The sequence below is a fragment of the Pungitius pungitius genome, chromosome 15, assembly GCF_949316345.1.
Source record: "Pungitius pungitius chromosome 15, fPunPun2.1, whole genome shotgun sequence".
Taxonomy (NCBI): domain Eukaryota; kingdom Metazoa; phylum Chordata; class Actinopteri; order Perciformes; family Gasterosteidae; genus Pungitius; species Pungitius pungitius.
Genome location: NC_084914.1, coordinates 18,031,157 through 18,047,742, shown reverse-complemented (window position 1 = coordinate 18,047,742; position 16,586 = coordinate 18,031,157). Strand labels below are relative to the sequence as shown.

The 16,586-nt window shown below is 43.3% G+C and overlaps 1 protein-coding gene across 1 annotated transcript; it reads left to right on the top strand.

Moving 5' to 3' along the window:
• Nucleotides 1–753: 753 nt before the first annotated feature.
• LOC119209278 (polypyrimidine tract-binding protein 2-like) lies at nucleotides 754–16,186 on the top strand. The gene is made up of 17 exons (XM_037458485.2): nucleotides 754–869; nucleotides 1,873–1,894; nucleotides 2,031–2,082; nucleotides 3,064–3,227; nucleotides 3,312–3,383; nucleotides 3,475–3,546; nucleotides 3,642–3,800; nucleotides 4,142–4,252; nucleotides 5,456–5,624; nucleotides 6,455–6,532; nucleotides 7,171–7,283; nucleotides 10,737–10,770; nucleotides 12,387–12,479; nucleotides 13,417–13,533; nucleotides 14,061–14,160; nucleotides 14,246–14,323; nucleotides 14,417–16,186. Exons 1-17 carry the CDS (start codon nucleotides 862–864, stop codon nucleotides 14,544–14,546), a joined length of 1,572 nt encoding a protein of 523 aa, XP_037314382.1. The 5' UTR covers nucleotides 754–861; the 3' UTR covers nucleotides 14,547–16,186.
• Nucleotides 16,187–16,586: the final 400 nt, after the last annotated feature.

Genomic DNA, 16,586 nt, shown 5'->3' with positions numbered 1-16,586 from the left:
ACTCTCACTCTCTCCTCCCACAATCATCCATGCTTTATTAATGTACATCACTAATTAAGCTTCTTTCCGGGAGTTTTTTGTGCTTTCTCGCCTAGCAGGTCTCCGTGGATCATAGTTTCGTGCGGACCCCGGTTCTGACTCCTGGCTCATGGCTCTGCTGACACCTGCTGCTGCCATCATCATTACTTTAAATATGATTCATATTACTGTCATCAAAAACCAACATCTTTCTGCTCTCCCTCCCCACAGAAGCCTCTGTGGATGGTGGTTCGATCTGATGGAGGTTGTCCCTGCAGTGGTCCTGCCGTACACCTCTTCTGCTACTTGCAATTACTTGTATCATTTCAGTTAGAGAAATTGAATGTATTGTACATCTTTTACATTGTTGATTCTGTACACATGACATCCATTGCAGTCTGTCCATCCCGGGAGAGGGATCCCTCCTCTGACGTTCTCCCTAAGGTTTCTTCCCTTTTTTCCCCATTGAAGGGTTTTTTCATATTTTGGGGAGTTTTTCCTGTGCCGATGTGAGGGTTTCGGGACAGAGGATGTTGCATGTGTACAGACTGTAAAGCCCTCTGAGGCAAATTTGTAATTTGCGATTTTGGGCTATACAAAATAAAATGAATTGAATTGAATTGAATTGTCATACGTCTATCTATGAATGCAATAAATGAACCACGCTGTATTATTTCATTATTTATTCAGTCCTCCAGAGCAGAAGGTGGCGGCAAAGTGCTTAGTGGCGCTGTGGTTGCCGGTTGATATTAAAACACAAGAAGAAGAAAAACGCCCATTTTGCTCTCACAGTCTTCGAATTGTGCTGAAACGTTATCAGACAGAAGAGGACAAAGAGTTACAATGGACAGGTAAATATCAGTTAAATATTAGAAACAATGCGTCTAGTAAGACTTCCTATTGCTTTGCATGTGCAGAATTAGCCGTACGCGCATCTCAATGTATGATATGCTAACTGTTAGCCCACCTCTGAACGTCTGTTCTGTACATCAACGTTACAAAAAACATGATGCTAGCTAATGGCACCATTTCCCAAATAAGAAATGTGGCAGTCCAATGCCGGAAAGCCAACCTGTATGGAGGTTCAGCTAACGTAATTCCTCTAACTTCAGCAATATCGTAACTTTCGTTAGATTAATGTATGTCCGCTAACGTTGGCGGTCAATGCGAAAAGGTGTATTATTGTCAGTTAGCATGAGTGGGACGAGGCATTAGCCCTGTGTCATATCGACGTCACACCTGTCAGTTGGGTCCTTTGTCCGGAGCCAGTGCTCCCGACCTCCTCTGGTGCATCGTGTGCAACGTAATTAACGTAAATAACTGCTACCGCCTGCGCACAACACACGTGTAACATCGCAAACAAAATAACGTGATTCATTTGTCGCGAAAAGGTGTGGACACGGAATCGCTTAATGCTTATGTTTGCGTGGCGAAGTTTGAAACATCAAAGAATAACCGGTGACTATTAGTGAACTGCTTGGGGTGCAGAGGGGCGTGTTTGATGCAGCTCCGCCTCCATCGCGATATTAACACCTGTTATCTTAACTACACAATATTCATGTGTGTGACAGGGTCGTGTCCCAGGTTGTTATTGATTCTGGGCAACCGCATACGACGACGCGAGGTGGGGTTAAAACGACCAACATGAGTGGCTTGATCCCATTCAGAATAAGGATCGCTGAAGATGGAACTTTTAAATCATACACTTCTCTGCACATCAAGAAATCTTCAAAAAAATCTGTCTCCTTGTTACATCATTTTTCGTGCACGTTGTGAAGCTCCATCAGAAGTCTGTAATGTAATTTATAGCTGCCTTGTTTTGTTCTCATCGACCTGCTTTCTGTCTCTTTACAGTGATGTTGCAGTTGGTGTAAAGGTAAGCACATTTACTTTAAGTTTTGTCAGTAGAGCCGACTGTGATTCTACCGTGTTAATGTATTTAGTATTTTCACTCTAACGGTACATTTGTAGTATGTGAGTAATGCATTTTCCTTGTTTTCTTGTTTTTCTAGAGAGGCTCAGATGAGCTCAACATGTACAGTAGCAGCCCGACCGCTTTGACCGGTGAGCACCCAAATGGTCAGAAATGGACTGGCATGGTGAAAAAGACCGAGACATCATTTAAATTAATGAAATTGATGTTGTTTGAGTATTTTAAGTGTGCTTTGAATAGGCCATATTATGGAAATAAATAGTGCGTACACCGATACACCATTTTCCGCTCTGTCCACTGTGCGCGCACATGTGTTGTGTGCACATAGGGACAGAACACATTGATCAGTGGATACTTGTAAACGGGTAGAGGGGCCGGTATACAATGGGAGGGGAAACACTGGATTATTTTCATAAATGAAGACCATGTCCCGGCTAGAGTTGGGAACAGGTGTGGATCAGCTGAAATCAATCAGGAACGTCTTGTTCAGGGTGTGAATCTGGCTCAAAGCGAAATGCTTGTATCTGACTAACAGTGAGGGGACGTGCAGAGACTTTTATTTCCTTCTGTCTTTCCTCCGTATCTGAAAAGGAAAATACACAAAGTCTACAACATCGACTATAGAAATCAATTTAATCATACAATGATTATGTTTATATTGCACAACAGTGGACAAACGTATTAGAATCATTTGCCAATTTGACCAAGGATCCTTGGTCTATTTTGAACAAAGTGGGTTTTAGACATTTCTTTCAGACCAAATAGAACATAAACTTGTGGTAAAAGTGCATAACATGGCTCCTTTAATGTTATTATAAATATATGTGAATATATTTTACTTTCTGTATCTGTGAGTTTACAAATCTATCTATTGGTCTGATTTTCCTAGATGTACCCGTTTTTGCCCAATGTGTGCATTAAAAGTCTTGAAATCTAGTGCAGTCATCAATTGATCAAGTATTTGACAGAAAAAGTTTGAAATGATAGATCATGAAAAATGAATTTAAGCATGCACCTGGACATCAAGCAGCTAAGTGGAGCTTAGCCTTTTAGTATTCAGACCTCAGTCACGGTGCCGTGGTGACTCACAGGTCATTTGCCTTATTTGTCAGCGAACGGCAGCGACAGTAAGAAGCAGCGCCTGGAAGAGTCCCCTCCTTCCAGAGTTCTCCACATCAGGAAACTTCCCAATGAAGTGTCTGAGACGGAAGTCATTGCCTTGGGGCTGCCTTTTGGAAAGGTCACCAATATACTGATGCTCAAGGGGAAAAACCAGGTAAACTGAGGCAAAGCACAAGCCCAGTCTTTCCCAAGCAGGGACACACTGATTAATCCTGATTTACCCTGCTGGGTTTTGCAGGCGTTCCTGGAGTTGGGCACAGAGGAAGCAGCCATTACTATGGTGAACTACTACACCGCTGTCACGCCCCAGGTCTGAAATATGCCACGTGTCCATTTCTGTTACACAATCAGTGCTAACAAACTGAGCCGACCGTTCGTTCTTTGGATCTCATTCTCTTTAGGTCAGAAACACTCCCGTCTTCATCCAGTACTCCAACCACAAGGAGCTGAAAACCGACTCTGCTCTGAACCAGGTATACTGGTACACCCACACTAAGCCCCGTCCCGTTGGACTGATGGAGGACTTGAGTCCTTCCCATCCATGACGTGTCTTGTCCTTTCCTCTCAGAGGGCTCAGGCGGTGTTGCAGGCGGTGTCAGCCGTCCAGGATGGAAGCTCTCCGTCCTCTGACCCCGGAGTGTTGGACCTAGCTCCACCCCCGAGCCCTGTCTTGCGGATTATCATCGACAACATGTTTTATCCTGTGACACTAGACGTTCTACAACAGGTAAAAACCTAAACCTTTACTATAGAGCCACCATTCTGATTGGCATACACTCTTCCATACGGTTTTATTTCCCTCCATTTTCAGATACAAATATAAAAAACAATTAAATGGCATTTAAATGGTTTTCTTGTATGTGAACAAATATCAAAAGCTGCGCAGATTATGATATTTAACATAGAAATGGAATGTCAATGTTATGATTCTTTTATTTTTGGGGTACAGTTCTAGTGTCTGCATAGCTTTAAACCGGATTTTTGGAAATGAAGTCTTTGGAACTGTAAAGTCACTAAAGCATGGTCATGTTTCCTACTTGTTCTGTTTGAATTTGTTGATTCTTCTAGATATTCAGTAAGTTCGGCACTGTAATGAAGATCATAACTTTCACCAAGAACAACCAGTTTCAGGCTCTTCTGCAGTTCAGCGACCCCGTCAACGCACAGCAAGCTAAACTGGTACGTACACACGCATGTGCAAATTCCATTAGCAACTAAATGTTCAAAAAAACACTTGTTGAATTTCTAGAGCAGGGGTTTTTAACCTTTTTGACCTCAGGGCCCAACTTTTTAAATACAAAGTTTAAAATATTCAATTGTCTTGGATTAACTAATTGATATCATTTTATGTTGGATTTGTGTTCAATGACCAAATTAAACATTTATTAATGATCTGTATGTAAACCTGCACAAACAACACTACCTAACAATTCATGGAACAGATACAGTTAAAGTTAAAAATTTGAAGGGCTCGAGCCAGGCTTTTACTACAGAAAAATACTGAAATAGAAATGTAATCAATAAATAGTATAGAAAATGAAATATAATGTATATACATTTGAAATGAAGTGCAAATAAAAATGTAGCCTTATAATCTTCAAACTAATTTGATGAATGGTTCAGCAGTGAATGTTTTGGCATCACAGAGGCAGCAGTCTTCTTCACATGACATCACGTGATCGTCTCATGGCAAACACGCTGTGGGGAAAGGTTTCGGCCATTGTGCCACACGTCTGGCTACGAGGCAGCTGGCTCTAGTCTAATGCTGCGTTCACACCAAAAGACAAGCAGATTTTTGCCACTTTTACTCGGCCAAATAGTTGTGGTTATTTTGCTTCATCACGTCCCGCTTTATTCGTGCCTAGGAGGGGGCATGGCTTATCTCTGTAAACCATGGAAATAAATAACCACAATATGTCCTCTCTATTTGTCAGGATCAGGAATCAGGAAACATTTATTGCCAAAATATGTCAGACGTACAAAGAATTTGACTTGGGGGGTTGGTGCATGATAGTACAACAATGACAACAGACAACGTAGTGCAGGAACCACAAACGGTGTTGTGTTTGGGTTCATGACGTCATCCGTCGCCGCACGCAGCTGGGTGGTTAAGAGTCACTGCTCTAAACAACACATTTAGATTTTTTGAAGATGCATTATCGTGTTTTGATGGATTCACACATGTCCACTATCGGTGGTACACTCATGTTTCATGTGATTGGTGCCTCTTTCTGTTAGTGCCTAACATTAGAGCTGGACCAATATATTAGCCTACATACAACTTTAAAATGTCCCTCTTAGTCTGAACATTTGTCGTAACCATTATCAGACCATTTAAACGCTATTATGATGTTTCTCCCTCTTCCACTGCCTCTTATCCAGTCTTTGGATGGACAGAATATCTATAATTCATGCTGTACTCTGCGGATAGACTTCAGCAAACTGGTCAACCTCAACGTGAAATACAACAATGACAAAAGTCGAGATTACACCAGACCAGACCTCCCTACTGGAGATGGAGAGTCGGCCAACAAGGATCATTCTCTTTTGGGTAAATACATCTGTCTTCATCTACCTGCACCACATCAATTCAAATCTCCATCAGGGGCCTCCATGATACTGCAGCTGTTGTTGAGTTGTTGCAGAAAGTGGCGTGTTTTGCATCATTCTCTGCCAGCACCGCAAGCCCATTTGTCACGATGTCATTCTGAGGTCATCTGCGTGACCCTGTGCTCGACTATGCAGCTAGAAAGCCCTCGCGGTGATACGACTGACCGCAGCTTTCAAGCATCCGTCAGTTTCTGTGGTGGCTAGTTGGATATTGGTGTATGATTCCTACATTTGACCTCATTGAATAACCTCCCCGTGGTGCTCCACAGGGTGTCCTCCGCTCCACTGTTGTGCTCAGCCCTCTGCAGCCGACATCAAAGTGGAAACATGTTTTGGGCTGTAGTTGGAATATATCTAGATTACCGTATGCTGCGTCAGTAGATTATGCAGATGGATATACGAATGTTAGTTACACATTTTCCAGTATTTCCCCTACAATTATAACACAGCTCCCCCTTGAAAACGTTTATTTTTTTATTTGAATTTTGTATTATTTTTCAAAGCACTGCAACAGTTCCACACTGACATGAATATGTCCGTGAGGTGCTTGGGGGGGGGGGGGGGCACCATAGTGACCACCCCCTCCTGAAGTTGTAAACCTATTTCTGTTGTCTAACAAAGATGATGGACTAGTGATGTAATAACAATAAATGTCATTATTGAAGTCAATAATTGTATAATACCGTTCTCTTTCTTTTAGATGTTTGTGGTGTAGAGTTTGAGGTCAGGTGAGGGATTTGTGGTGTAAACCCAGTTGTCCCTGTCTTGTAGGTACCCCGTCCGGAGCGCTAGCGTCCTACTCTGGTGGAGGAGGGTACTCCTCCTCTCTCTCTCTCTCGCAGGGTGGAGGTACCAAAGTTTTCTCTTTTATTTTGACTGAATTGTGTTTTTCCATCAGGCGCCTGGTGTTTTCTGTCACGCTGTCCTGTCTTGTTGCGTCCTGTCATCTGAATTAGCTCGTGTTAGAGTGCTGGGTGGACTGGTGCAATATTTCTGGAATTACATAAAGTCCAGCTGGTCTTTGAAAGTCATGAGACAGAATTAAAGATGATATTTTGATCAGATTTGAGACGCCAGAGATTTTCTTTGCTTAGAATTGAAAGAATCAGAGTTATTGCTGCTAGTCAGCTGGTCACTTCCAAAGCACGGAAATGACATGAGTGACGTAAGGCACTTTGTTTCATAAAAGAACCAGATATACGGTTCTATAGGAAAGGTAACCTTAAATTACTTCTGTTGTGATCTGGCACTAAATGGAAAATAAAATAAACTTGACCTTCCTATGAATGTATTTGATTGTTTTTGTTTTAGACTGAGGCGTTTGCATTGTGTTTCTGCTGACAATATTTCTGTCATTCAGAAAGAACATTTCAAATCTGAAGAAGGGATTTCTATATTCTTGGTCGTCCTTGTTGTAGTTAGAATCTTTGGTGGTGCAGTTGGAACGTGTTTTTCTGCTGTCTGACCTGTTGCTTGTTTCCTACCAGGAGCCATCAGTCCTCTGAGCGCCGCGGCAGCAGCGGCAGCCGCCGCCGGCCGCGTTGCTCTGTCTGGGTCCGGAGTGTCAGGAGTCCTGTTGGCATCCAACCTGAATGAAGAGGTACACTAGCCGTATGCGCTTAACTTAATTAGTTTACTATTCAACAGATGTAGTGTGTATTACTGTGCTAAGCCCACTTGATGCGGGATTCATCTTCCACTTTTATCTGGGAGGTGGACTAGCATTTATAAAGCTCCTTCCTGAAAGGACACGGTACCACATATTAACATTTACCCAGTCATGCACACATTCACACTAATCTAAATGCTCCTGCCCACAGACACTCCCACACCCATGGTGGAGCCTTTTGGGTTTTCAGTATCTTCATGCTGCTGGAGGAGTGGGCTCAGCGGTCTTTAAATTAGTGGAGGACTAGCTCCACTCCATGCATAGTCTGTGTAGTGTAATGAATATAGATCCACAGGCGGTCTGAAGACCATAAACTGTAGAATAATCCAACATAACCTTAAACCATAGGATCCCCTTTGATTCCCTGCTGATTAAATGCTGCACAATCCGAGCGCAGTGCAAGAGCCAAATGCATTGTCTGCATGAAATTATCCAATCAGAGGGTCGTCTCCCCTTCCTGTGAAAAACCAGGTGCACTTCAACAGAGTAGTTTTTTCTGCAAAGGATCCACTCATGCACCAAGCTGACCATCGACTGGGCCACCCCACAATGTTACTGCTTATGAGCAGATGCACCTGTGTGTGTGGCACCCCACTATCTTAATAGTGTGTTGTTAGCAGGAAAGTATTGTGCTATTGACTTTAGAACAGCTTTTCGGGGACAGTGGCACAAGAGCCTCAAGATAGCAACACGCAAACATTGTGCCACAGAAACCCTCATTAAAGACCCAGTGGACACGGTACATTTTCTCTGCGTGTGGAAGCGACATTTTATGTATCATTGTCCTCCAAAGTGTATATATTTGTCAGAAGGAAATATTTCAGATAATCAAACAAGTTTTAAAATGAGACAAAGAAAACCTGAGTAAAATGCAAAATGCATTCTTTAAATGATGGTTAGTTATTGAAGGTCAAAAGCTATCCACAGCCACTTTGTGAGAAAGTAATTGCCCACTAACCCAAGAGTTTGGGAAAACCTTCCATGAGGAATTCTGGCCAACTCCTGTCACGCATTTTGAATTCAGCCACGTTGAGTATGAGCGGCTTGTTTAATGTCATGTCACTGCAGACCAGGGTCGTCTTTATCAGGTGGGTCAGCCGGTCCTGGCCATGTGGATGAAGGCTCTCTGCTTCTCCGGGCCTCACAAAAGGCTTTGAAACCCTTTCCCAGACGGATACAATAACTGTGTCTTGTTGAATTTCTTCAGATCGCAGCATGATGTGTTGCTTTTGGAGATATTTTGGCCTCCATCACTTCATCACTTCTGTTTAAGTGATTTATTGATTCAACAGGTGTATTCAGGCCTGACTGTGAATAGGGAAATTGAACTCTGCTTTACAAAACAGGTGGCTAATCACAGTTTTATGATTTATTAATGGGGGCCCCTTTGCTTTTTCACAAAGGTCCAGGTGGGTTTGGATAGCTGTTCTCCCTTAATAAATGAAATCATAATTTAAAAAATACGTTTTGTATTTACTCAGATTATTCCCGTCTAATCTAAAAATAGCAAACCGGGATGGCATGAAATACCTTTTCATAGCACCGTAGATCCTATTGGAACTTGTTACATAACAAAATCTATCCAGGTTTCTGACATGGTTTCCTTGTGTGTGTGTGTTTGTGTGTGTTCTCTCAACCAATATTTGTTCTTCATGGACTGTCACAGGTGCTACCTTTTAATGTCAAATTCTTTGTTTGCCCACATTATGTCTTTCTTTATATAAGAGCCGTTTACACTTAACTGAACACCAACCTACTTAAATGATCTTATATTTCTTGTGTCTGTACCTCTAAAGCTACTCTATCTGTTTCTGTGTGCTGCATCCCTCTGTCCGTCTCTCCCTCCCTCCTGGTCCCTCCCCCTTGTTAAGAGGCACTGTTAACTCTGTCCCAGCGAGTGCGTTGTTGAGTGTGCTGTGGCCATTCTTCATGTTGTGAGTGTCTGGGGATAGTTTTTCAGTCACATGTTCATCCTTTGTAGACCAAGTCATCAGATGGACCGGATGACATTTGTGGTCAGACTTTACCCAGATTCAGACCGGGACCTGTTTGCTTTTCCAGAGGGACACAATCTTATTTAGAGCTTTAATGAGGAACAATGGCCATTTAATATATGTATATATATATATAACTGTGTCTTCATTTTCAGAATCTTGCATTTATCAAGCGAACAATTGTATAAGGCGATAGAGAGTCTAGCCATGTGCTTCTGTAAATGATGAAGGGATCGTTCCACCACATCTACCTCCCTGAGTTCCCTTCTGGTGTATACAGTACTTTTGCCTCGGCTGGGCCTTTACTTTGTACATTTCCTCGCGATAGGGGGAAATTAACATGGTGAAGTATTTTTTCCCGTGCTTCCTGAAAAACGTAATGCCCAGCGTACCACAATCTGCCACTGATGGATTCCATGATATCATATCCTGTATTTTACCGTACAGCATTCAATATGTGGAGTGGAGAATCTTGCAAGTCTAGATTTGGAATGCGGTGTGTAGTAACGGGTCAATAACTGAAACTATTATCCGGTGTGTTAACACAGTGTGATTTGTAAATTGTGTTTGTTTTTCTTGTAGATTTGAGGATTTTCATTCAGAACATTGAAGTTGCATTGTTTTTTATATAGTTTCCTCACCATAGTCAACCGCTCTTCTGGGACCTGGTTGGCCATCTGTTTCATGGCTCTACCCCCCTTTGACCCCCTCCTCCGCCCCCCACTACCACCCTGTTGGTTTGATACCCTCTGCCAATCACGTCCATTCTTTATTCCATGCTTTATTCATTATTTATTGCTTTATTCATTATTATTTTCCTCACAGATAAACGCATCCAGCAGGAAATGTGTGTGCAATAATAGAGGTGGAAGCTGTGTGTGTGTGTGTGCGTGTGTGTGTGTGTGTGTGCGTGTGTGTGTGTGGCAATCATTCAGACTCCGTTGATGTTCCACTGATGCTCTGTTTACTGACCTCTGCTTTGGTTTTTGTCCTCCTCTCCTCCTTTATCCCCCTCCCCGCCTCCTATCTTCCCCTCCTCTGCTCCTCCCTTCACACATTTATTTTCTCTCCTTTTGGCCACACCCTCTTTATGTTTGTTCACTCCCCTTAACCCCGCCCCATGTCCGTTTACCCAATTTTTGTTCCACCTACTTTTCCTTTGTTCACTTATCTTACTCCGGTCAAACTCAACTCTGGGTTTTCCGTTTTGACCTCCCGCCCTTCCCAACCAATGCCCTCCATCTTTGCTCCACCCCTCATCGCCATGGAAACCACCACCTCCCCCCCTCGTCCAACGCTCGGCGGTCTGATCTCTACCTTCGTCTCTCCTCTTCCTCCTCCTCTGCTCCTCCTCTTCCTGTCCTCTGCTCTGCGGTCTCTCTCTCTAAAGATGGTCACGCCTCAAAGTCTCTTTACCCTCTTCGGTATGTTCAACCTCCACTATTCTATCTGTATATCTCTCTCTGTTAATCCAATTTTGTTCACTTTCTTCAGTGATGTCTTGGACACGCTATTCCTCGTCATTCTTATGTCTCCATTGTACAGTATTGTATGCAGCAGAGTTTAAAGACCTACTTCTGTCTCTACACTGAATGCAACGTGAGTCTGGGTGGTCCATTTGGTCCATTTGGTCCACTTATCTCTAAACCGATGAGAACAAAGACGCTAGAATCATTCATGTGAAGTCAAACCTCCAGAGCTACGCCTAGACAAATATACAAATATATATATCTGTATATGTTGTGACTGGCAGGCCACTTCCTGCAGTTGCTTCACAACACAAACTGCAAAGGATGCTGAGACTACAGCTGCAGTTTGCAGTAACAGTAATCCTACGTCTAGGACAGCGAGTGTTCCATTAGGCAGTGGTGCCCAACCACCGGAAATGACACAGCAACTACGACAACCCCCCCATCTGTGAAGCAAAACATGTTGGGGACCACTGCCATAAGGGACTCCTTGCCCATTTGACTCTTCCCTAAATCCCCCCCCCCCCCTCCTGCTACTCTGTCAAGCTGTCAGAGCCCCCCATCTCATTTAGAATGAGGACAAAGAAACAACACTGTTCCTCTTCATTACCTGTGTCTAGCATTTAGCATCTTTTCTAATACATTCATTAGCTAGCTTAGCATATAATTGCTAATAGTAGTTGATGGTATGCTACGGTAATCTGCTTTTGTTAGCTCCAATGGTTTGACATTTAGGTTCCAGTATTACTATCACACTACGTTTAACAATGACCAATCGAGGGCTGAGCTCCATAGTGATTGGACACGGGCCACAATTGGCCTGTCTGCTCTTGAGGGCGGGACTTGGGTTTAATCCCAACATTTAGTCCCATGGGTAACTAAGACTGCTCGGCCTGAGATGCTAAAAGAAAGTACCGCTCTCCAATAGCACAGTCACACTCTACCCGTAGTCTGTCTTTTACCAGGAGCGCATGGATTATTGCAGTGTTTATGTTCTCACCATTTATTGCTTAAGTTGGTTACGACCGTCCAGTGAACTCACGAAGACCAGTGATCGTAAAACCGTTCTGCCTTCTTTTTGCCCTTTTTCTTCAGATTGAGTATCAATCAGGTGCAGACATAGTTCTTTTTTTCAGCACAGCAATATAATAAAATATTTGTCCTGACACTCATGCACCTGTTTTAGCTCCGCTGCACAGATCTCCTCCTTGGGTCTTAGGTCAGTGCATGTGTTTAAAGGTGTTGTCCTTCCAATACAATCTTCAGCTGGATTTCTGAATCACCACTCAGCCAGATGCCAGTTTTAGATGTATGTAAATGGCAGGTCACCGTAATAAAACCCAAAGGGTTTGAGTTTTCTTGTGGAAGTGAAATGGGAAGATTCCATCATTTCTTTTCATTTGTCTTTCTTGTACTAACTTGATTCCTTCCATCCTTCACACCTCTCCTTTTTATCTTCGTCGGCTCCATCTCTCCTGCTCTGCCTGTTCTGTCCTCCTCCTCCTCCTCTTCTTCTGCTCCACCCGGCTCTCTTGCTCTCCCTGTCCCTCTCTTGCTCTCTCCCTCTTCAGGAGTCTATGGGGATGTCCAGAGGGTGAAGATCCTCTACAACAAGAAGGACAGTGCTCTGATACAGTTGTCTGATGGCAACCAGGCTCAGCTGGGTGAGTCTTTACTCACTGGTATTGCTCTGCAAAATAGGATTGATCAAGCTATAAAGACTTAATATTAGGGATGTCAACATAAACTATGTGATTAATGTGGGCAAATGAATGCAACAAAATATTTTAGTGTAGTTAATGTTTGTTTGTTTACTTCCGGTTGACATCCCGGACCGGAAGTAGAACAAACGCGACATACAGTGCAGAGGAACAAACGGACCACTTAAAGCACCGCTATGCTAAGCTAGCTGCTAGGCTAAGCTAGCTGCTAGGCTAGCAAAGTGCACATGGAAGAGTCGCAGTTCAACATGTTCCACCAGGTGGAATTCTGCGTCCAACATTGTAACAACAGCAGCAGCAACATTCATTAATCGCCATTAATCGAGATGAATGAATTTCAAAATGTGCGATTCTATGCCACCATTAAAACATCCATGTTCTCACAATATTTAGGTATTTATGTATTGTTACAGTGGACATCGATCAACCTGTTTCCACGTCATTATAAACACAGAGTTATGAAGTTTTATGTGTGTTCTTTAAAAAAGTGCCCTAGTATAAATTGCCCCTGTATAATATCTTAAGATGTTAAAGGGTTCAGTCAGTTTATTACTACAGTAGATGGCGTTAGTTGAAATGGATCGGAGTAAAAGATGTATTTTAGTTTAAGTGTATTATTTTAAATGATGGGTAACAGAGGCAGTTATCTAGGCTCTGGTACCTCTGCAGAACACACTGTGTGTCAATGTCTAACCCTTAAAAATAAAGTAATACACCAACTAGGAATAATTACATCATACAATCATAAAATCTGCAGTTTTACCACTTGGGTCACTTCCTCAACGTAGTACCATAAAGCACTTTCCTGGCTGTGAAATGATTGACGTATTGGGAAACACCTTTTGACTTACTAAATATTTCCGTGTCTCCTCACCTGTAGCAATGAGCCACCTGAACGGTCAGAAGGTGTTTGGTAAAGTGATGAGAGTGACTCTGTCTAAGCATCAAACTGTGGCTTTGCCCAGAGAAGGACTGGATGACCAGCTGCTCACTAAAGGTAAGAGTGGAACACTTCTGCTGTTTAAGCCTTTGCTCCCCACTAGGAAGTCGGTGTTGACGGATCCCTCATTGTGTTAAGTACCCTTGTGAGGACATGTTGGGCCTCTATTTCTGGCTCCTGGTGCAGCCGCTGGATGGCTGGGCCGAGTCTTCCTGGCCTTCATCAGATTACAGTAGCAATATCAGTCACTGTTTATTACACTGCCAAATAGGACAGTGATATCAAAGTCATGGATACAATTTAAATCATTATAAAATATGACATTTCTACAAAAAAATACAAGAAATGAATGAACATTTTTGGGCAACGATGGGAACGCAGCAAAATGTCATCCATCATTTTTGACAGGATAAGCCCATCAGTTTGGGTACCAACAAGGATGATAAATACGTGTATGTTGTCACATCCCTATGTGTAGAATATTGATTGACCCGGGACAGTGCAACTTTATCAACATTTCGGTTTCCACCTCAGCGTAAATTTGTAATAGCTCATTGTAATTGTTCCATTTTCTGTTTGTTAAGATTTTTCTGGCTCGCCACTCCATCGCTTTAAGAAGCCGGGATCCAAAAACTTCCAGAACATCTTTCCTCCTTCTGCAACTCTTCACCTCTCCAACGTCCGGTAGGAGAACCACTGCACATCTCAGGATGGAAGTATGTAGCTCCTCTCCTTTGAGACGTCTAACGGCTTGTCTGTGGCTGTCCAGGGACGCCGTTGGAGAAGAGGATCTCCGTCTTCTGTTCTCCAACAGTGGGGGAACCGTCAAGGCCTTCAAGTTCTTCCAGTGAGATCTTTAAAAGCCCGTGAGAATGAAGGGGAAGTGATGTGAGGAGCTCCACTGGCTCTGAACCCTTGGTCTGTGCTCTTCCCTCACCAGGGACCGTAAGATGGCCCTGATCCAGATGACGTCGGTGGAGGAGGCCATCCAGACTCTGATGGAGCTGCACAACTACGACATGGGAGGGAATCACCACCTGAAAGTTTCCTTTTCAAAGTCGACCATCTGACCTGTAAACCTTAAGATCTTTGACGAGGGAGGAAGTCACTGCCATTATCCGTCCCTTTGATTCAGCAGTACGATACTTTCATCAGTGAAATGTGCTTCAATGTCCAACGCTTCAAACGCAACACACTAGAAATGTTAAAGTATTTCAGTTCAAATATTGAGAGAAAATCCCAACTCCCACAGAGCAAATCTTGTTGATTAGTAGAAGCGGGCTTCATCAGACTTTGACCATCTCAAAGAGCAACTCAACACCCACTTCTGCCCTGGCTGTGATGTAGCGGTGCACATGACATCACTGTTTGGTGGGCGTGGCTAAAGGTGTAACCTGTTGACCAAAGCCTGCTGTCACTTTTTTTAAAGCGGCAGAGAGTTTTTAATTGAATGTTTTATAATTTGAATGAGCTTTTCCTTTTTGCATTGCCCTCTCCACATGTCAGTATGGTAGTGATCTCCTTTCCTTGAATTTGCTGTTGAGCTTTGGCTTTCTGTAATTAGTGATCTGTCTTTTCTCTACATTGTGTCACTACTTGAACCACCTGCCAAGTCAAATGCTGTTTTTATTCCCCAAACCAACGTTTGGTCTCCGTGGCAGTAATGGAGGCCTCCGTCACAGCAGGTCGTCTGATGTGTGCCGACTCTCCTCCATCAGCTGTGCTCGTCTGGAGCGTGCACGTTCTGCCACATTGGGCTGGTTCGCTCCTCCAAAGGTTCATTTTGGGTACGTTGGTGCGTTCTAGTTCAATCAGCACACAGGAGAAAGTAGATGGCGTTGTGACTAAAGGTTGGCGTTGATGTAATTCTGACCAGTTCTACTACCAGAATCCACCTTTATACTTTGGAGGCATGTTGGGCCCTTCACTAACAGCTGGCAGAATGAATCCGTTTTAGAATGTAGTCGAAATACCAGAGTGAGCTACATTTGGAGGACTTTAGTGCCCAGAAATCCTGAAGGTAAAATAAAAGGAGGTACTTTTTGTGCAGTGTTGTCTACTTTTCAATCGCCTGTTTTTTCTGAACTGGCACCCTGGGTTCCTTTTCCAGCTGTTGATACACGATGGGATTAAAAGCTGCATCGTACCACTTCTGTGAGGATGTTTAATACCGCCCACATTTACCTTTCCACTAGTATGGCCAATAACGCATTACTAATGAATTAACAGTGAGGATTGTGAAGCTTTCATCAAATGATAGAGGTTTAAATCCCATCTTTTATAAACTATGCTGTTAGTGGGTGCACACACACACACACACAGTGGGTTTGGATAAGGTTTCATGTGATTCTGGTTTTGGGAGGCGGCCTGCTGGGACCAAAGTACATGTACCTTTAGTATGCGATCTTTTACCAATAGTCTGTTGTAAAGCTGTAAGAACAGATGTAATTGTTTTAGATGGAAGTTCTTGACCTGCACCGTTTCTTCTTGGATGTTTTCTGCTCAAATTTGGCCCAAATTAAACCCGACTTTTCTACGTACGTACGTGTGTGTGTGTGTGTGTGTGTGTGTGTGTGTGTGTGTGTGTGTGTGTGTGTGTGTGTGTGTGTGTGTGTGTGTGTGTGTGTGTGTGTGTGTGTGTGTGTGTGTGTGTGTGTGTGTGTGTGTGTGTGTGTGTGTGTCTTACCTGTCAATAAAACATCTCTCACTGTTCTGTCGCTCTGCTCTCACTTCTTCCGGCTGCTGGACTGTGAAAGCAGGCGGCTGGTTCTCACCACGAGGGCGGCTTCACAAGCCGATGGTTCTGTCTCTGAGCCGCTGGAAACGTGTTAATTAAACACAAGCTGAAAATGGTTAAAAGGGCTTAAAGCTTTTTTCCACTACTGTACATCATAAAGTGAGCCTTTTCACCTTGAAAGCCTCTTCTTGTCACACTAGACGTGCAGCAGAGCGCGTGTGCTGCAGGAATCTGAAAAGTACAAAGCGTGTTTTGAATGTACAGACTAGTGTGTCATGATTCAAGTTAATGTTGACTAGCATACAAGAAAACTCCCTAAGGGGGGGACCTTTTGCTGACGACACACAGCGCTGCATCAAGACCGCCCCGAGCC